Source organism: Leopardus geoffroyi, chromosome A2 (assembly GCF_018350155.1).
Source record: "Leopardus geoffroyi isolate Oge1 chromosome A2, O.geoffroyi_Oge1_pat1.0, whole genome shotgun sequence".
NCBI classification, from domain to species: Eukaryota; Metazoa; Chordata; class Mammalia; order Carnivora; family Felidae; genus Leopardus; species Leopardus geoffroyi.
The window spans coordinates 40,850,482-40,872,185 of NC_059331.1; the positions used below are offsets into that span (position 1 = coordinate 40,850,482).

At 46.7% G+C, this 21,704-nt stretch overlaps 1 protein-coding gene across 1 annotated transcript in view; it reads right to left on the bottom strand.

Annotated features, from left to right (window-relative positions):
- The window catches only part of PDZRN3 (PDZ domain containing ring finger 3), a 241,796-nt gene extending 223,359 nt beyond the window's left edge, over nt 1-18,437 (bottom strand). Inside the window, exons 1-2 of the mRNA XM_045493565.1 lie at nt 17,364-18,437; nt 1,604-1,690 (exon numbers count right to left, since the gene is read on the bottom strand). Coding sequence (XP_045349521.1) covers nt 1,604-1,690; nt 17,364-18,086 — 810 coding nt within the window. The 5' untranslated portion in view covers nt 18,087-18,437. The remainder of the gene's footprint in view (nt 1-1,603; nt 1,691-17,363) is intronic.
- Between the last annotated feature and the right edge of the window lie 3,267 nt (nt 18,438-21,704).

Sequence of the window (21,704 nt, forward strand, 5' to 3'; positions counted from 1 at the left end):
TCATTCTCACAGTTTAATCTCGTGGTCTGAAGGGTTCTTCTCTGTATGTATGTTTTATAGGACAGATAATAGGTCAGTCCGTCATTTAATGGCTACATATCACCTGTAAGTTAAGTTGTCATTTCTTAAAATTAACCCTTTGTGTTTTTGAAACTGTGGCTTTGGCCTAAAGCCAAGGGAACTCAACCCTCATTTCTCCTCATGCTAACTCCCCCATCTTCTCCCAGTCTCTTTCTGACCACTTCCTGCCCGCTCCTCTACTCTAGCCACGCTGAACTCTTTGCAGTTTCCCCAAATGCCAACTCCGACCCTATTCTAGGCTTTGCATGGCTTCCTCAGGCCTGTTCACTTTCCTCTAGCTCAGTGGTCTTCAAAGATGGGCCCATGCAAAGCAGTGCACTGGAACGATCAAAGAACATACGAGAAATTTTATTCACACTCACATTTTAATTTCATCTTTTAAAATGCTGCTTTTTGCATGAAACTTTTTTAAGTCACGTACCATAGTTCAGCAGTGAAAATATAATTTAGAGCTAACCAAATAAGCTCAATTTTTTACAGGTAAGAGCGCTCAACTAAATACAGTGTATCTGGGCCCCAAGGGTGAGCCAGACCCAGGCACACAGTTTAGCCACATACGGATGCCTGGTATCTCCTTATCCTTCAGGATTCAGCTTAACATCTTCTCCGCTCTTTCTCGATCACCCTGGCCAGCGACACCCCTTGCTGCTTGGTCTCTACCACCTGCTGTGCTCCCATTTTTTTTTTCCTGCATCACATGTCCCCCAATCTGTAACTGTTATTATTTACCTGTTTCTTGCTTGATGTCCCCACCAGGACACAAACTCCATGACCACAGGGACCCAGTCTCCCTGGCCTCCACAGCATCTCCCAGCTCCTACCAAACAGCCCCTGTTCACGATTTTCTTTTCCTTCCCTTGGACTATTTTCCTTTTACACTAATAGACGAGGAAATGGCGAGTAGAAGAAACAAGCAACAGACGATGCACATTCAGATAACCCCACATGAAAGGGGAGATCCTGCAACGCGCCCTTTGCCATGTCTGGTCCCCAGAGCCGTTTCAGCGGCCATTTTCCTCCCAGTTAAACCTACTGGTCTGAATTTGACCTCCTCTTTCTGGAGGGGGAGCTAATGATGAACGGGGTGAGCTGCAGTGGGAGGGAAAGCAAAGGGACGAAATCGTCTACAAATGAGGAACTGTCCCTGACTAATGAAGAGCTCACAGAGCAGAGCTCCAGATCAGACTTCCAGGCACAGAGTCCCCGCTCCAGCTGGGTTACTCTGTTCCAACTGGCCGCATCTCACACAACGTTCTTCACTCAACTGCTACCCAACCAGACATGCCCCCCCCCCCCACAAACCTAAACGGTTTAGATAAGTTGTTGTATTACTAGGACGATGCTATTTTAGGAGACCACAACTAAATAAAAACTCCTGAGGGTGAAGATGTTAGATAAACAATGAACTCCCTAATTAAAGAGAGCAGAATGAGGTGAGCGAGGTTTCTACTTCTCACTCCCCAAACCTTGACCCGTCTTCCTCGTACAGCAGGGAAAGGAAAACTTTTAGTAATTAACATACCACACAAGGCCGGCCACCGATAATATTGAATCCCAGGGAGCCAGAGTCTCGATGTAGGACAAGAGTCAGACTTTTGGTTTCTTCTCCCTGTAGGAAACAGAGGAGTTCAAAATTTTATTTACAAACAGGGAATAAATGGTAGCAATTTCCTTTCTATCTAAGCAGACTCACGGGCTCTTAGCTCATCATTAAAATCCTACATCTCTTGGGTAGTTTAAGCAAGGCAACTTTTAGGGGCCAAGCTGAAACCGTGTCCTGTGTTGAGGAGGTTACGAATGTTTCTAGATCCCAACCCTGCAGTGCCCACATAAGAATGTCTGGCGATGTCCAGACATGCCTAATGAACATTATCTATCAATGACTCCTTGGTCTGCACACGCATCTTTCCTTTGACTGGCCCATCGCACGCCAGCTGTCTAGACAGCTACTTTCTGTTTCTCAACCATCCTCAACAGCGCCATTCTTGTTTTGTCATGAGAGGTTCAAGGAGCAATGCTCTCGGAAGTCTGAGCACATGTATGGCCTGTCAATAGTCATCTGTGTTTGAGAGACTTGGGGGAAAAGCAGCCTGTGCAAAGTCAGACATGAACGTGAAGGGGAAAGAGAAAAATCCTGTATCTTACTGCAAGCAAGGGGGAGGGGGGCAATTTCACAAAGTAATTACTGTCCAGTCCACAGGAGATGCCGAGACATTTAACAGAAAACACTCTGTTCAAAGGAGGCTGGTCAATGTGAACCCCTTTAAATCAAACAAGCAGAAGTCACCCAGGCGGGTCTCACAGGCAATGGTGAACAGTCAGAAGGGACAGAGATTCCATGGCACCTTAGCGAACACTCTCAAGTAACAGACAGATGAATAAAAATAGGTTTAACCTTAGGTGCACACTGTCACTAAACAGGCATTGACATCAACATTAACCTCACTGAGACACCGCTGAAATGTTTCCACTTATTTGAATGATACACAAAACTTTACACATAGGGACTGCAGAGACTTGCAAACACTTCACTCACGTTTTCTGTTTAAACATGGTATTATTTAAACACTACATTTTTTTAAGATATGAATACTTCGTTAGAAGCTTAAAAAAAAAAAAAAAAAACCCATAACAGCTTATGACAAAATAGATTTTGTTCTGATATTTACCACCTCCTGATCAAACCTTTGCCTTCTCCTTTTTCTGTGGAAATAAATGACAACATTTGAATGGCATGAATGCCAAGTATCTGACCCAGCTACACTGGCAAGGGAAACCACTCTTTCTGACAGGCAGTCAATGGCTTTTCTGAAGCACTGCTCCATTTAAAGCTAGAGTTGTCAACAAAGAACTGTGGTTCTGTATTTGGGCAGCAGAAATGTGCCCAACACTGGGGTGCCTGGGTGGCTCAGTCAGTTAAGCGACTTCAGCTCAGGTCATGATCTCGCGGTTTGTGACTTTGAGCCCCGCATCAGGCTCTGTGCTGACAGCTCAGAGCCTGGAGCCTGCTTCGGATTCTGTGTCTCAACCTCTCTGACCCTCCCCTGCTCACTTTCTGTGTCTCTCAGTAATAAATAAATGTAAAAAAAAAATTTTTTTTAATGTGCCCAACAGAACCAAATATATGTGTGTGTGTGTGTGTGTGTGTGTGTGTGTGTGTGTGTGTGTGTTTCTGTCTGTGTGTATGGCTAATGGGCCTCGATATACAAAATTACCTACGTGCTTAAAGCTCCTTTTTTTTTTTTTTTGGAATGTTTATTTTTGAGAGAGAGAGAGAGAGAGAGAGAGACAAAACATGAGCGGGGGAGGGGCAGAGAGAGAGGGAGACACAGAATCCGAAGCAGGCTCCAGGCTCCGAGCTGTCAGCACAGAGCCCGACACGGGGTTCCAACTCACAAGCCGTGAGATCATGACCTAAACCGAAGTTGGATGCTCAACCAAGTGAGCCACCCAGGTGCCCCGTTTAAAGCTCTTAGTAACCACACCCGTTTCTCCTGCCTAGTGTACAGAATTTAAAATACTAGAATTTTTCAAAATTTTAAAACTGTTACATAAGCCTAAGCATCAATTATTAAAATCCTGTAAAAACAAAAATGACAATTTTTCATTAGAAAAAGACAGTCTTTAGGGGCACCTGGGTGGCTCAGTCAGTGAAGCATCCGACTTCAGCTCAGGTCATAATCTCAGGGTTCATGAGTTCAAGCCCCATGTTGGGCTCTGTGCTGACAGCTCAGAGCCTGGAGCCTGCTTCCAATTCTGTCTCTCTGTCTCTGTCCCTCCCCCACTTTCACTCTGTCTCAGTCTCTCTCTTTCTCTCTCAAAAATAAATAAAAAAAAAAAAAAGAAGAAAAAGACAGTTTTTAATGAAAGAACTAGGTGTCCTCTAAGAACAACGCAATAAAATACTCACTTCCACCTGCTCGCTTACTTGATATGTAAAACAGAGTGTTTTAATGTAAAAAGCAAACAACTCTCTTATCAAGCTGCTGTACCTAAGCAAAAACAGAAAAGCCTCTATAATAACAAACTACCAATTTTGCAATAAAAAAAAAAAAAAAAAAAAAGATCTCCAATCCCTGGTACCACCATCCAGAGTATCCGTCTGTCAGTGGTACTGATACAATTAAATTTGATCTACACAAGTTACCGGCCAAGAACGTCACTGTTCTAACAGAATAAACATTCGGGATCAACCAGATAGTTCTGAAATGTAAACGTGAGGATTCGCAAACTGAAATAGTTTATATCTCTCTGCCTTGGAAAAGCAAAATCCTGGTAAGTCCGCGTCTCACTTTGCTATCTTAGAGGGGTGAAAAAGTTAGAAATACATTGGAATTTGACTGAGTTATCACACATATCTTGCATTTCTGGCTTTCCTAACTAATGATAGAAACTGCACGGTTACACAGTAATCCGAGGCAGATGGCTCTAGTCTGGCAATCTCAAATGATGTACGGAAGAGAACGCACAACGGAATTTTTTAAAAGACTAGTTTCAAACCCATTGTGTGATAACCCTTGCTCTAAAAATAATAGAAAAACCAGGAAATCTTATTACAGGGCATTCACATTTACTGGCTGCTTACCATGTCCCAGAAATTATATTAAACATTTATTTAAATGCTTTATTTTCTTTAATAAATCCAACCCATCTCCTCCACTGGCACTCTTACCACCCTCATGATATAGGTGGGAAGAGCTAGTAAGAGGTCTAGCTGGGTTTTAGACCCAGGCTCTGTGATTCTAGACGCAAGTTACTCTTCTACACTACTCTCTTTTCATGCTGAATACAGAAAAGAAGGCCATGTGGGCTGGTAACCTCTTAGATCTCTCTCAAGATGGTTCAATGGTTGGAGTTCCATAAAGGAACTCATCATAGGAGCTCTCACCCGGGAAACCAACGTCAACACAAAACTCCCAAGTGTGCACTGAACTAATTATCTCCAGAAGACCCAATCTGAGATGCCCAGACACCTAAGTCTATACCTAGACTCCCAGATCTCTCTCCAGGGACAAGCCAGACAATGCCTCAGACACAGCATTCCTCAGCCAAACAGTGATTTGCAAAGAACATTTTGGAACAATCAGTTTGACCATCTAAACTTCCCTGCCAGATGCAATCACTGGAGAGAAAGAAAGGGTATTCTCATTTCTACAAGCATCTTGATGTAGTCTGCTGTCCAGGAAGGTAAAAACTGGCTTCAAGTGCCATTGCCTATTTTAGGACTGATTTGTAATAGTGCGCCAATGCAGGCAAGACTCCCCACACGATGCCGGGAGCAACAAAAGAAGAGAAAAGCTGCGTCTGGGCTGAATTTCTTTCATTTCTCCATCTAACTTCCAGAGGTCTCTTCTCCTCTGACACCACGAACTTGACTCTGGTTTTCCCTTTCCATTCCTCTCCCCACAAAGCAATCTCAACTACTCTACTTTTTAATTCTTCACAAAGAAACATTAATCGAGAATTTAAACACTGGGCTTCACACAATGTATTTAACACGTTAACTTTAATTCCTGCTTATATCATTTAACCTGGTACTGAGCTGAAAATGCTTCAGGATGGACAGCATTCAAATGATTCTGGCTCAATTATGCTCTATGTAATTAAAGAGACATATATAAATGGGACAAGGGCAAACGCTCCTGTCAATGCCACTTTGCTGACTTTTCACGGAAATGTTAACAAGGGGTTCTTTTGTCTAAAGAAAAATTTAACCGATATTAATCTGTACGGGGAGTTTATCATAACCCATGCTTTGAAATTTTCTCAATGGCCTAATGAAGTAATACAAACAAGGGGAAGAGCTCTATTTCACATAAACAACTGACTAACGGATCAGCTTTCTGAAGCAGGCACTGTATCCACACTCTACACCTGAGAAACTGAGGCTTCAAGAAATTCAGACACTTGCTTAAGATCACACAGCTGCAAAGAGGGAGAGCCAGGAATCAAGATCCATGGGACTCCAACGTCCGTGTTCTTTGTACTCCGTGGGTAAATTCTGGCACTGTATCTTAAATCCTTTTGCCTCACAAGAGTGAACCTCCACATTAAAATGTCATGAAGGATTAGACATCTAATTAGTTTTGTAATCAGAGTTTTAAGCAAGGTTTCTTTGGACTATGTAATAACAGTGGCAAAGATTAGAGTGTCTATTATACCGTGAAGGGTATCATAAGAGTATTATGCCCCTGACAGGAACGGGGTGATGGTTAAGATCTCGGACTGCACAGTCAGAACCTGAGGTGAGTTTCCTCATCCCCAGAATGGGCATAATAATGGTTTCTTCTCACATCACGGGGTTATTATAAAGCATGAATGAGACAGACAACCGCCGACCAGTGCCTCAGTACAGTGCCCGGCCAACAGACTTGCTCACAAGACGAACAGGGCACAGTGTGTGGTGAACGCTATGACACTGAGCACTGAGGGCCCTGGTTCTCTTTAGCCTCATAAATTACTCTGCCCCAAAGTCCAAGCAAATCCCAAATTAACTCAGTCCATCTAAGGCAAGTTTGGGAGAGCCTCAAGTTAAGCAAAATACGATACTTATGTATTCATCATACCATCTGGCCGTACGATGGGAATTCTTCCACGTATGTGTCTCTGTTTTCCCCCCAAAGTCTGGAGACAGAGTGGCATGTTCTAGGAGGGCTGGTTAAGTGCCAACAGATAGTCGGTATTTTAGAGATGGTAGCAGGACGACAAGTAAACACAATAGGAGCAGCTGGGGTTGAACCTTCAGTGCAGCGAGCTAGGACGGACAAGTGATACTGTCCCGGTGGGATATGGGGACAAGGAGAGGAAGTCAGACACATGACGTACCCAGGCCTTGAGGGAGGTGGCCATGAGAGAACGGGGAAACAGGTGTTGGCTCACAATGGGACAGGACAAACAGTAAGTCCAAGAACGTGTGGACTTGGATAGGGACAGCAAACCTAGAAGATGCTGGGGAGATGGAAAGGGAGGGGTAACTGGCGACCACTGAGGCATGTGGACTGCTCCACGTTCTACCAGATCAGTGGGTCCTGATGGGCTGGGAAGAAAAGGTGAAAAACGGGAAAATCAGCAACAAAAACGTTGGTGACATGGCATCTCCTTGGCCGCTTTCCCTAGAACTGCCCCTATCCTGTTCCTCTTCTCTGGTGGCCTGTGTCTCTTTCCTTCAGGAGCCAGGACCCAGGAGACAGGCATGTCTCACCAACAGCCTGGGCAGCAGATGGAAAACGATGCCTCCAGTGGTTCTCTGGACCCCAGATACAGCACGGGCTCCTTGGGGTGGGGGTGGGGGGTGGGGCTGGAAGCTCTAACAGATCCTCAGCTCCCCAGCCTCCACCCAAGAACACAGCTCACTGCTGGGTCCCTAGGGCAGGGGAGGACCTCTTGGGGAGGTGCTTAGGTCTTTAGGATTAAGAAAGAAGAGAGATATATTAGCCTTGGAGAAGGAGATGTGGGCACCAAGCCCTAAATAAATGGCATGAAAAGTCCACATAACTTACACCATTAAGTCAGCAGAAATGGAAACTCAATGTTCACGAACACCATAGTTGATTTCTCTGAAAATAAGCTTTGCTATCATATTCGAACAAGTAACTACTGGATCAATGTTTAAATTGTCCAAAACACAATCTGCTCAAATTTCAACTCAAGGTCTAAGTGGACAACATGGGAGGAAAAGTCAACGGTGGAAAAGGCAAAAATCAAATTTACTTTGTCAAAGTCACCTTACATGGTGGCTGGGGGCGGGGGGGAGTCTTTGTTTTTTAAGTGTCCAAGGACATGAAGTGTCTCCTACAGGAAAAGTCCCTTTTCCTTAGTATTACTCTGTCACCACCCTCCTCCAAACAATCTGGCCTCAGAAGCTTGGATGTGTGCCATCTCCTAATCCATGCGGTGGCCTCCAGAGCCCATCCATGCCACTGTCAACGTGGATTCTTTCTAAACACTCCTTTCCGCCCAGTGATGGGTATTCCCCAATCACTGGTGTTGTGGGACTCACAGCCGAGAACTGGCTGGACTGGAAAGCTGCCCAGCGGGTTCTGAGAACTGTAATTGACTGACCGCCAGTCTATGTAACTGGGGTGACAGGACACCTCTCAGCCTCGGATTATGCAAAGCTTTCAGAGAGTCCCACAGCTGGGAAACAGCTCTCTCTGTGCACTAGTCACAAGAAAGCACAAAAATGTACAGCGGTGGGGGCTGGGAGACCAGGAGGCAAAGCTGGCTGCCAGAAATTCCCTACTGAAGAGATGAGGGTATCTTCACTTCCTTACACCGAAATGTGTTTGTCCTCTTTGCCATTCAAACTATGTTTCTAATGGCTGGCTTGGGTCAATCTCCTCCGTGTAACTCAACCTCCAGCTCTAAAGAAGGGATATTCTTGGGGGAAGAACAGGGGAGGACTGTTCAAGCCTCAAACTGAAGGCAGTCATGAGGTTGATGCCAACGAACTGAAAATGGATGAGAGGCGCCCGGGTGGCTTAGTTAAGACCCACTCAGGTCACAATCTTGTGGTTCGTGGGTCAGGCCCCATCAGGCTCTTTGCTGACAGCTCAGAGCCTAGAGGCTGCTTCCGATTCTGCGTCTCCCTCTCTCTCTCTGCCCCTCCCCTGCTCATGCTCGGACTCTATCTCAAAAATAAACATTCAGGGGCGCCTGGGTGGCGCAGTCAGTTAAGCATCCGACTTCAGACAGGTCACGATCTCGCGGTCCGTGAGTTCAAGCCCCGCGTCGGGCTCTCGGCTGATGGCTCAGAGCCTGGAGCCTGTTTCCGATTCTGTGTCTCCCTCTCTCTCTGCCCCTCCCCCGTTCATGCTCTGTCTCTCTCTGTCCCAAAAATAAATAAACGTTGAAAAAAAAATTTTTTTTTTTAAAAATAAATAAACATTAAAAAAGAAATGTATGAGACAGTCAATGTAAGTATCAGTGGTGTGCATCTGTCACCAAAATAGAAGTAAGCAAAGATGAGAAAGGCAAAGAGGATGGAAAAACAGGTGGAAAGAAATACAAAAAGAGCTTCTCTGAAGTCATACTATCTACAGAATAGTGTACATAAACCCATCCATAGGCCAAACAAGTTATTTTTGAAAAACAGTATAGAGAAACAGTCCCAAGATTCAAAGGTACATATGTAGTGTCTATGTGCAATTTTACTTAAATAACATAAGAAATCCCTAAAAATTTACTTCTTTATTCCCATGAGTTTGATTTCAAGTCTGCACCTTTAACTTTTATCAACTCCTGTCTCTCCTGGTGAACATCTACAAGCAAGCCTTCACTGGAAAACTAACAAACAAGAACAAACTTTATTTAAGGAGCTACCGAATTGTCACATTTCCATAGGGTAAGCAAGCAAAAGTTACACAGCTGGAACACGGTTAAGTTCTCCCTTATAGGAAGGCAGGGGCTCTGCCCAGCCAACCTCTCCTGAGCCTTGTTACTTTCAGTTAGACAGACACAAACACACCTAACAATCCCCTAAGCCTCATTTTATTCATGAGCTTTAACCACCTCCTTTACATGTTAGCCCAGAGGCTACCCTGACACAGCGAAACTGACCTGGCATGTTTCTCTTCTACCCAGTGGCCACCAGGGGAAAAGAGTCAGATAGGAACCCAGAGAACTAGTCACTCAGGGCAGCACGACTCTCACAATGAAACTGTGACCCTGTGAGCAAAAACCCCTGCCCATCTTCTCCATCACACCACTTCAAATTTCTCATGTTTCTTCAGCAATTCCTTTTTTTTTTTTTAATTTTTTTTTTCAACGTTTATTTATTTTTTTTGGGACAGAGAGAGACACAGCATGAACGGGGGAGGGGCAGAGAGAGAGGGAGACACAGAATCGGAAACAGGCTCCAGGCTCTGAACCATCAGCCCAGAGCCCGACGCGGGGCTCGAACTCCCGGACCGCGAGATCGTGACCTGGCTGAAGTTGGATGCTTAACCGACTGCGCCACCCAGGCGCCCCAGCAATTACTTTTAAAAAGATCTAAAAAACCTACAGGTGCCAGGCGCTCAACAGATGTTCAATCAATGCTCGTTAAGGCTTACTGTGCACCTAACACGAATCACCTGGTTTAATCCTAAAGCCAACTCTATCAGCCCAAATAGTATCCCATTTTAGAGATAAGACAAATAAGGCTTACAGGAGGTTACAAGATCCTCCCAGAGGCCCTTAACAATGAGCCAGAGGAAACATGTGAATCCTATTTTCACCGACTCCAGGACTACATACGGCAGAGACACAGACACCTGGAAACAGCGCCTAGAAAAATTCTAAGGGTGACCTCTCTGCCCAGGACTCATTGCTGCTTAACCGCTGCCCAAAGAATAGTTCATCCCACCCCGTTCCTGGCGACACTGCTGCAGGGCCCACTCACACACAGGCTGCACGGGGTCTCTGTCCCCTAAACTCCCCCACGAATGTATATATGGAACGGGTGAGAAAGGTGGATGCCTGTGTCCATCTGTTAGTTATTTTCTTTACAAGACTAATCATTATGTTATACCACTTCCCTTTTTTATTGGAACAGGCTTATTAGAACACCATTAGTTCAGGGGGAGCAGAAGCTAAGCCATAGCAAAAGAGCTTGAGTAAACAAAGAGTAGGAAGACTTGTGTCGTGTTCTCAAAGACTCAAGTGGGTGACTGACCCCATGGGTTAAAGCTGCTCAGGTTGACCTCTGTATCCAGTGGTGCCTATCATGGTGCCTGGCACAATGTGTCTAAGAATGTGTGGAGCTAAACAGCAAGAAGACACTCAGAAACGATTCTATTTTCTTTCTACCATCAACCACTCGGTAAATTATTAGCATGAAAATTAGAGAAATGAGCCACTACTCCATCCAGGATTCCATTTCTTTAATTCTTTTTTGTTTTACTGGATTCTCTTTTCATAGGATCTGTTTTATGTTCTGTGTGTTCTACACCAGACCTATGAAAATGGGAGTCACGGCATGGGAAGAACACACTTCATCAACATGGACCGGAAGCCATCAAACCAACTAGAAGGAGACAAAGGAAGAGGATGGGAGATGTTTAATCTTCCAGGCCTCGGTTTCTCCGCCTGTAATATGGAAGGTAATGGTTTGTTGTACCTACCTCACAGGGTCTGAGGATAAAATAAACACCTCCAATTAACATAGTGCCTGCATATATAAATAACAGCCCTCTAGAAACATGTATGAGACCTCACAGGAAACAGTGCCTCGGAAGAAAATGCTTTTCTTATTGTGGCCATAGTGTATGAGCCTGGAGTCAGACACTGGGCTCAAATCCCAGTTTTATACTTGGTATCTCTGTAACTTCTGGACTTTACCTAACTTTTATCTAACGTGTTTTTTAAAAAAGAGAGATCTACCTAATGAAAAAGATGGAGAAGCTCATATATATACGTACATAAAGCACCCTAAGTGTATGGCACCCAACATAATTCAATGAATAATTCTTTTCCTTTCAAGCTCCTGGTTCTATACTCTAATGCATAACAGCCTTATAGATTCTTAACTGTTTTTTTTTTTTTTTTACATTTTATTTATTTTTGATAGAGACAGAGCACAAGTGGGGGAGGGGCAGAGAGACGGAGACACAGAATCTGAAGCAGGCTCCAGGGTCTGAGCTGTCAGCACAGAGCCCGACGCGGGGTTCAAACCCACAAACCTCGAGATCATGACTTGAGCCGAAGTCGAACCCTTAGCCAACGAGCCACCCAGGCGCCCCACAGCCTTATAGATTCTTATGCGTCAAATATTTTTACAAACAGGCAAGCATTATTTCCAAATGCAGAAGGAACCACTTATGAATAAATATCATCAGAATTCCCAATTCAAAAAGTTCAGTTCTAATTATTCAATTAAGAGGAGCTAACATAATGTAAACCAAATCTTAATTCTGTGTATCAAACATTTAAATTAAATGGATTGACAGTCCACAATTCCTTTAGCTGAACTGGGCTGTTTTGTTAGATGCACTAGGAAATGGTTATTCGCTGAAGCTTTTCCAGAAAAAGAAAATACACTGGAAGGTGAACACTGTGATAGATACATTTCAAAGTGTTTGCACATCTGGAAAGCCTTCTGATACAATTGTCTATTAGATTCACTTACCTCCAGGAGTTCTGAAATGGACAAAATCGTTTCTGGGATTTGGTGCTTGATACAATTTGATCTGGGTGGATCCAGCAGAACAAAAAGAATGCCTCCCAAAAACCTGGGAACAATTTTGTTAACTTGGGGGTCACGGAGAAACTCATTCTTTTTCAATACAAGCTCACTGTTGGGTTTTCAGAAAACTGAAAAGTTGTGATGGCTGACAAGACAGCCTCTCCAATCTTGAAATTACCCACAAAACCAACACATATTGAAAGCTTACAGCGCACATGGCAATCTTGTGTCCAGGGCACAGCCCTGAAGAAGAGGGACGTGCTTCCTCCTGGGGAGACACAATAAACAGCCCTTCCAATTATTTAGTTACAGCTTTGATAAACACCATGCAGGAGGAGGACCAAAGTGAACATCTCAGGGCACCAGACCTCATCTACGAGGTGAGAGAGGGCTTCGTGGATGTAGGAGTGCTTGAGCTGGGATGGGAAGGATAGAAAGGTTATCTAGTGATGAGCAAACCTTAAGTGCTGGCATAAAGGCAGGGGCAGAAGGCGACATTTCAAAATTTGTAGATTATCTAGTGATGAGTATTTGCAAAGACTTGTAAGTAGAGAAAAGATCAAGTGTAAAGGCCCGGGGGCAGAAAGGAGCATAGGGTCATATTCATGGAACTTCCTGAGACTCAAGAAGCTGGGAAGAGAGAAGCAACAGGGTAAGAATGCAAGGAGACAGACAGGTGGTGGCTGGCAGGATCCAGAGCACCATGGACCTTACAGCCACGCAAGTGAAACTAGAAAACAAATGAAGGGTTTCAGAAGGCTTCAGATTGACATTTCTGTTTTTCTTTGTAAGTTTGAGAGAGAAAAAGAGGACGCATATGCACAAGCAGAGGAGGGGCAGGCAGAGAGGGAGAGAGAATCCCTGGCAGGCTCCTCGCTTGTCAGCACAGAGACTGACATGGGGCTCAAGCTCACAAACTGAGATCATGACCTCAGCTGAAATCAAGAGTCGGACACTTAACCAACTAAGTCACCCAGGCGCCCCTCAACCTGACATTTCTAAGAGATTATTCCCGGTGCTAGGTAATTGCATGAGAGCAAGAAAATACGTAGTGGGAGCAGTTGTGGTATAGGCAAGAGGTGGTGGTGGCTGAGATCAAGACTGATTTTGTTTCCGAGGTGACATCTGTCAGTGTCCGGAGACACCTGTGATCATCCCAACCTGAGCAGTGCTACGGACATCCAGCAGATAGAGCCAGGGATGCCGCTAAAGACCCTATAAAACAAGGAACACTGACCCCCCCCCCCCACCCCAACACACATACAATGAAGGATTATCTAGCCCAAAATGTTAATAGCTGGAGTTGGAAAACCGGTGGTTTGAACCAGGGATATCACTGGATGGGGAGGCAGAGCAGTAAATAGATTCCAAAAGTATTTTGGAGGGGCACCTCGATGGCTCACTGGGTTAAGCGTCCGACTTCGGCTCAGGTCACGATCTCACGGTTCGTGAGTTCCAGCCCCGCAATAGGCTCTGTATTGACAGCTCAGAGCCTGGAGCCTGTTTCGGATTCTGTGTCTCCCTCTCTCTCTGCCCCTCCCCCACTTGCACTCTGCCCCTCTCAAAAATAAACATTTAAAAAATTTTTAAAAAGGGTTTTGGACGGAAAATCACTGAGACTTAATGACGGACTGCATACAGAAATAAAAGTGCAAAGGTACCAAGGAGGAGTTCCCGGGTTTTCAGTAATTTTCAAGAAAATTTATGCTCAGAACTTTCCCTTGCTTGGAAAGCCAGAGAAGTCTATGAAATGCTTTTTCTCTTAGAATCAGGTAGGTCAGTCAGGGTGGAAAAACTGAGGCTGGCAGCAAAACTCTTGAACTTATTCAACCAAACCGTCATCACCATGTCTGTTGCGGCCCAGAAGCAGCTTATTGGTTAAAGATGCCTGGTCAGGCCGTAGTTAACCACTGTGTAACTGCTGGGTAGGTCTGGGTTTTAGAACTTTACCCCGGTCTTTTGTAAAAGGAGACTCATATGTGTTCATCTAGGTCTGTACTTGAACCCTAACTCTTCATCCAGAAGAGTAGCTAACCCAGCCTGACAAGCAGAGCAGCATCACCTGGGAGCTTGTGAGAACTACAGACTCTGAGGCCCCAAGCCAGCCCTAATGGATCAGTATCTTGAGGAGGTAAGACGCGGCAATCTGTTTTAACAAGTTATCTGGGTGATTTCCGATCACAGGGATGTTTGAGAAGCAAGCCCTAGTACCCATTTTAGAGCAGGGGAAACAACGTCTATGTAGGTCCAGCACAGACAAATCCTCAACACTCAGCGAGTGTCCAAAACCCAAAGGTTAAGGTAATTTTTAAAATGCCAGATCATTTTATGGAACAAGGTCTAGGTCTTGAAGGGCTGGTAGGGAAAATCTTCTAAGTGTTTCTTATCTACTTCAGCTTGGGACAGATAAACATTACGACTTATTAAAAAAAAAAAAAAATCAAGCGTTGTGCATCAGAGTTTCCAAGCAATATAAATCCTTCTGCCTTTTGGAAGAGAATAAACAGTACCCAGCAGGAACAGAGAGTCGACCCAATGAAATAAACAAGTTCTTAAACAGCTCGCAGTGGGAGAGGTTTTTCTGGCTGATGCAGGAACAGCAAAAGCTTTTCAGCGAGGGCCACTGAGGGTTAACTTTGGGGCAAGAGGAGCAAGCTTCCCTGAGGCCTCAGTTGAGGCCAGCCAGGGTCTGAAGCCAGAGAGAGAAACTTGTGCAAACTGCAGGTCAGGCCATTCTTGGCTGTCCTTGAGGCTAGCGCTGGGGTGCATAGGAGTCCCAGGGCAGGCTCCAACTCCAGACCCGAACTTTCTCTGTAAGCTCAAAAAGCAACAACATCTTGTCCCTAAGCTTAATACCCTTGATTATCTTACTGGCTCACCCAGCACAGCTCCAAACACAACCACAGTTCAGATTCAAGTATCCTATTTTTGATTCTGAGAGAAGGTTTAACCAAACACTCCAGAAAGAAAACAGAAAGGCAAGAAGAAATAATAAACTAGCTTAACAATGAATGATGTATCAACTCCGGGGTAGTGAATGGCTTATTTATAAATAAGCATCACTTAAAACTACGCAGGAAGTTCGCATGACAGCATAAACAAGAGAAACTCAGGAACTCTTCTGCTGCAAACCCGGTGCCTGCTAGAGGACCAAGTCTTGCCCTCTGTTTTGGTGAGCAGGCTCACACCAGTCTTTTGTATGCCTGTGCGGTCCTGGGTGAGCCTCTCAGTTGTAAATATTTGCCCTTCGCCCAGAGCTGGCCAGCTGCTCTGACTGAGGCTGACAGGCCAGGAGGCCAGGATGGGGAGGGCAGGAGCGGGGAGAGGGAAAACTTGCAGGCCTGGTGTGTGCATAAAGAGGGGGTTGGGAGAGGGCAGAGAGAGGCGAAGCAGATGCAGGCCCCTGGGGCAAAAATGTTCTCCCACAGCCATATGGAACAGGCAACCAGACAGTGGCACCACGCCCCTCCCCGTTTGCATAAAACGTGGCCTTTACAATCAGGAAAACCCTGGTTCTCAACAGGCGATTTTGCACGCGTCCAAACACACACCCCACCCCCAGAGAACACCTGATAATATTTGGAGACATTTTTAGTTGTCATGTCTTGGAGGCAGGAGTGCTACTGGTATCTAGTGGGTAGAGGCCAGGGAAGCTGCTAAACATTTTACAATGCAGAGGACGGCCGCCTCCAATAAAGAATGATGGGACTCAGTATGTCAATACATCCCAACACTGATAACTCCGATGTAGAACCCGAATCCTCACTCTGTCCCCGGAGTCACAGTATGACTCTGGACAAGTTCTAAGACCTCTCTGAACCTGCTTCCTCCACCTGAAAGGATTAAGTAGATAATGCCTGTAAAGTGCTTCCCACAGTTGCTAGAACATAATAAACACTCAAAAACTGGGCCTTGGGTTTACACTGAGAGGCAACACAATAGTGCTTATGACCCTGGGCTGGAAAGACAGGCACATGAGCGTTCAGAAGGCAACTCTGGCACTAAAAGCTATGACCCAGGTACATGACTGCCCCTCACAGGGGCTCAGTCTCTTCATCTACAAAATGGGAAGCATCCCAGCTGCCTCACTTGATTAAAAAGGAAACACCTGAGAAGTACTTAGCATAAGGCCTAGAGCAAAGCAAGCCTTCACTCAGGGTGACCGTTGTAATTACACCAACTATCAGCTCAAGGGGATGGCTCCAGGGGGGTGTTAACACTTTGTTGAGCACACACTCTCCACTTAGCACAGGGCCAGGTCTTTGTAACTATTCTCTCCCAGTAGGCTGACAACCACCCATTTTACATTTAGGTAAACTGATGCATCTGGATGTTAAACCTCACAGTCACTCAGTTGGTGTGCAAAACGCCCAAGTTCTAAAATAGTTCCAATTTGAAAGAACTTCCTCTCAATTATTACTTTATGATTGGTGGCACTTTCTTTTTTTCTGGAATCCCCGCATGAACGCCACAGACGGGGCCTGGCTGTGTTTTACCCGTGTCACATCTCTAGGGACCAGTTTCTAACTTTAGAGAGGCTACGCAGCTTGCTCAAGGTCAGCCAGCCAGTTGGCAGCAAAGCCCACGTCTGAATCCAGCTTTCACTCCAGGGGCCTGTCTTCTGGAATCCTTCTGAACTTATTCAGAACTGTGTGTTTCATTTGCTCTTTGTGAAATTCCTAAGGATGCATGGATACAGTTTACCCTGTGTGTCGATATCTCATCCTCAGTGCCACAGGTATAGAGAACTAGGTTTTTCAACCTTAAGAAGTTAAGCAACTTCCCCAAGATCACCTAGCTGATCTGAGCAGCAAAACGTCTGACTTTGGAACTGCACTCATTCTTACTCCACGCTGTGGGGTCCTTTGAGTCTTTCCAGACCCCCGGAAGCTGCTATAGCTACATTTCACCCCGTGTATGTGATCTGCAGGGACCATAGTTTCCAAGCTTAAACTGTTTCAGCGGCCCGCTCTTAGTGATACAGCGAGTAAGCAGTGGATGGAGGCGGCAGGGATGCTCCTGGGAAGTTCCAGGCATCCCGGTGCCCAAAGGGACCAGGAGGGGCCCTGGGTACCCAGGGGGGCCCGGCAGGGGGTTGGGGCCGGTGGCGGGCGCCTACCTTGCCGCCGGGCGGCGCGGCCACGCAGCGGCTGAGCGAGTCGAGGCGCGCGCTGTACTCCGTGAACTTCTTTTGGTAGCGCAGTGCGGTCATCTGCAGCTCCAGCTGCGCCGCGGCCAGCTGCGCCACCAGCGACTTCTCGCGCTTGCCGGCGCGCAGCGCCTCCTTCTTGAGCGCCTTGTGCAGCGCGCCCAGGCGGGCCTGCAGCGCGCTGTTATGCGCCCGCAGGGCCCTGGCGCAGCAGTGGCCGCCCGCGCGCTGCTCGCCGTGCGTCAGCGGCAGCCCGCAGCCCTCCTGGCAGCGGCCCACCGGCCGCGCGTCGCACGCGTCGCGCATGTGCGCCTCCACGTCGCGCCGCAGCAGCACCTGGCCGCAGCCCGCGTGGCGGCAGCGCGCGGGCGCGAAGTCGCAGCGCTCGAGGTGCTCTGGCAACTGCTGCAGCTTGACCACCCGGCCGCAGCCTCGCGCCGCGTGCGCGCACTTGATGTCCAGCTTGAGGATGAGGCGCTTGAGCGGCAGGACGTGGTTGAGCTCCTTGGCCGACAGGCGACCGCGGCAGCGCGCCGGGCAGCTGCCCTCCTGCACCACCCAGGGCAACACGCAGCCGGCGCAGAAGACGTGGCCGCACGGCGTGGTCAGCGGGTCCTCCAGGACCTTGTGGCACAGCGCGCACTTCAGGTCCGGGTCCACGTCGCCGTCGAAGCGGTCCAGCTCGAAGCCCATGGTGGCGGCCGGGGCCCGGGGTCGCCGCCGGGCGGCCGGCCGCCCCCTCCCTCCCTGCGAGGCAGCCCAGACGCGCCGGCTGCGCCTCCCGCTCGCTCGCTCGCTCTCCCCGGACTGAGCCTAATTGCTCCAGACTTCCTCGGAAAATGCCCGAGGAACAGGACTCCTCCAGCCGTATATGCGCGAGCGCGTGCGCACGTACATCCTGCCTCGGCTGTCTCCGGCCCGCCCCCTGCCACAAGGAGGAGGCAGAGGAGGATGGGGAGACCCCGAGAGAGGACTGGCCTGCCCAGGACGCCAGTCTGAGCCCTTCTCTCTGGCGACTCGTCTCTGCTCTCTTGCAGTTTTTGCTATAGGGTACCAACACAGGCCAAGAAAAGCTCACTGAGTTTGGAGCGGAGGCTGCTGTTGCCGCCCAGAGACTTCTCCTGGAGCCCCTTCCGGAACAGATCGTGACTTTTAACTCCCCTCCCCAGCCCTCTCTTTTCTTGGCTGATTGCAGAGAACGAAAAATATTTTGGGGTCAGCTATCTCAGCACTTACGGTCTTTATTTATTTCATTCCAGGGAAAGTTACTGAGCCTGCGGAACGCTCCAGCAACTGCAGTTCCGACCCGAGGTTCTGCGGACCCCAGGATTTGGGCAGGCCAAAGATTCCAGGACCAGAGGGCGAATCTGCAGGGGGGAATCTGGGGGGAAGAGAGCTGCTCACAGGCTGTCGGGATGGGAGAGGGTAGAGTCCTGGCTGGGTCCATTTCACTTAACACCTCTCAAGTGTCCGCGCTTCTAAATCGGTCCCTTTAAAAGTCATCAGTACGATGTTGTGAGAGAGTGTTAGCGCCATTTAAAAATTGTTTCACTGCATGACAAGAGAAGTAACGCTGGTCCTACAAAGTGAAAAATCGCACAAGTATAAATCTGAGAGAAGTTCCCCATAACCCACCCTCACATCCCCAGTCATGTGAACTGTGTTCAGTTTTTTTTTTTTTTTCCTTTGTTATACACAAATATTACTTTGTTATATTTCCATTTTCCACTTAGGGGACACTCAGGCTGGGAGAAGAAAAAAAAAAGTGCTGTCAGATGTCCTACAGCAGTGTTTCTCAAATTTTAATGTGGGGGTGGATTCTGATCCAGATCCCGTAGGTCTGGGGCGGGGCCTGAGAATCTCCAAGTTAAAAGAGCTTCCAAAAAGAGGCTGATGCTTCCGGTGGCTGTACCTCCACCTGACTGGAAAGTGGCCATCCTTGAACCTGGACTTTTTTCCTTCTACTCAGGGTCAGTTTTTCAAGCAGTGTCGTGACACTTGTAGTTTTCAGCAATACTCCAGTGTGTTGAAGGAATACGTTGAGATTGCAAGTTAGATGATAAAATACATAGCATCATCCATGGATTTGGTGATTTTCTTTTTCTCCCAGGGTTATAGACATTGATGAGAAACATGCAGTCCGCACCAGTAAGAAAGAAACCAAGGGAAAGAATTCTCATTTGGACCCTGCTGGCAGTTTCTGAATAGTGAAGTGGAAAAGCTGGATCTCTGTGTTTAGTGTGGCTCTGAGGTCTAGAAAGTGGGATTACAACATCCATTTTGTCTAATTGCTTTTACTTCTCTCCTTTATCTGGCTGCTACAGCCCCATGACCTTCACTAGTTAACTGCTTCACCAGAGTGAAAGGATTCCCTTGATGTCCATAGGATTACTTGTTTTGAACTGACCTTTAAAAAGATGTCACTGACTAGGTTTTACAATGCATCATTGAGGTCACTGGACAGTGTTCTTTAATCACTCTTGGTGGCATTTGCTGTTTGTGGTAGAGGCTTTCTTTTCATTGCTGTAATCAATTAACGCATTTCTTTGATAGTACATGGGGTGGAATATAATTGGCCTTTGTTCAGAAAAGCATGTGCCAGGAATCCTCCATTAGTATATTTATTAAGCAGCTCACAGGTTCTCAGATAATGAGTAAGAAACACATTCTTTTCAACAAAGGTGTGTGGGCTTGTCAGTTTCACAGGGTGGGCTAGTGTCAACAGGGGGATAATCTTCAAACCAAACTGGTTTTGAGAAACCGGGGGAAGCTCATCATACACCATAAATGGGAAATCAGTGCTTGCTTTGGGTGTAAGCTTCTTTTAGGAGCCACCCACCACCACCTCCCCCTGCAGCCGACTGAGAGGCTGTTGATAAAATGCTACAGCTGAGGCCTACGAGAAGCTGTGGAGGAGTGTGGATCAGCTTCTTTGGGCAAAAGCAAAGTCTGGCAGAGCCACTCCTTATTGGTTAATTTTAGTATCAAAAATTTTGGAGGTCGGAATTAAAAACCACCTCCTAGAATGTCAGAGTTGGCGGACCATGCATATTATTTAGGGGCTAAATTTAACAGGGGGGCTGAGAACTACAAAAGTTTAAAACAAGTACAGTTTAAGGCAAGGTTTCTCAACCTTGGCTCTACTGACAGCCAAGCAATTCTTTGTTGTGGGGGCTTGTTCTGTCCATTCAACAACGTTTAGCAGCATCTCTGGTTACTGCCCACTAGATGCCAGTGACAACCCCATCCTCACACACACACACACACACACACACACCCGCCAGATTTTGCCCATGTGCCCTGGGGGCAAACTTGCCCTGGATTGAGAACTGCTGCTGGTTTAGGGCAACCTTTCATTAATTGCTGAAGTCAGGCAAGTACTAGCAGCCCACAACCCCTGCTAGCTGGAGAATGACCTAGGGAATGCAGCACAGTCAGAGAATGGTGTTAAATTGGAAAGCTGAGACAGCACACTCATAAACGTGAATACAAGCTTAGGAAGGTGAGTGTTGGGTCTGGCAGGCCGTCTGAGAAAACTAGCTAGTTTTTCTGACCTGGATGAGATACTAACTCAACAGTCGCAGAACCAGCTGACTGTTCATAAACATGATTCCTTGGGGACAGGTGGATTGGTCATTTTGCAAATGATCCTTTTTTTTTTTAAATATTTAGTTTGGGGAGAGCACAAATTGGGGAGGGGCAGAGAGAGAGGGGGACAGAGGATCCCGAAACAAACTCTGTGCTGACAGGCTGAGCCCCATGTGGGGCTCGAACTCACGAAATGTGAGATCATGACCTGAGCCCATTTCAGACTTGCAACCCCACTGAGCCACCCAGGTGCCCCTGCAAATGATCCTTATGGCCTCCACCATCTTTGCCATCCCCCTTTCCTCTTACAGTCAGGTTTGGCACTTACTCACCAAAAGTGATCCCAAGCCTAACTGCAATGCTACGTCCACTATCACCCTGATTTTGGCTTTTGTCCTCACGGTCTCTTCTATCGGATTGTGCCAGATGATAATGTGTGCCCTGTTGAGAGCTAGTACTCTGTGCGAAGCATTGTGCTCACTACTTGACCTTCATTTTTTCATTAACCCTCACAGCACATCACAAAGTACTTGTGTGTGTTGTTGGCTCCAGTTTACAAGTGAAGAAACTGAGGTTTACAGAGATTCTGTAAGTTATCAAAACAGCAGTCAAGAATATAGACAGAAGGATTCCACAACCCTCACACTTAACCTCTGTGACAACTATGTGGTTTCCTGCATAACTCTTAACTCAGGAGTTACTACCTTACAAATGATGTAGAAA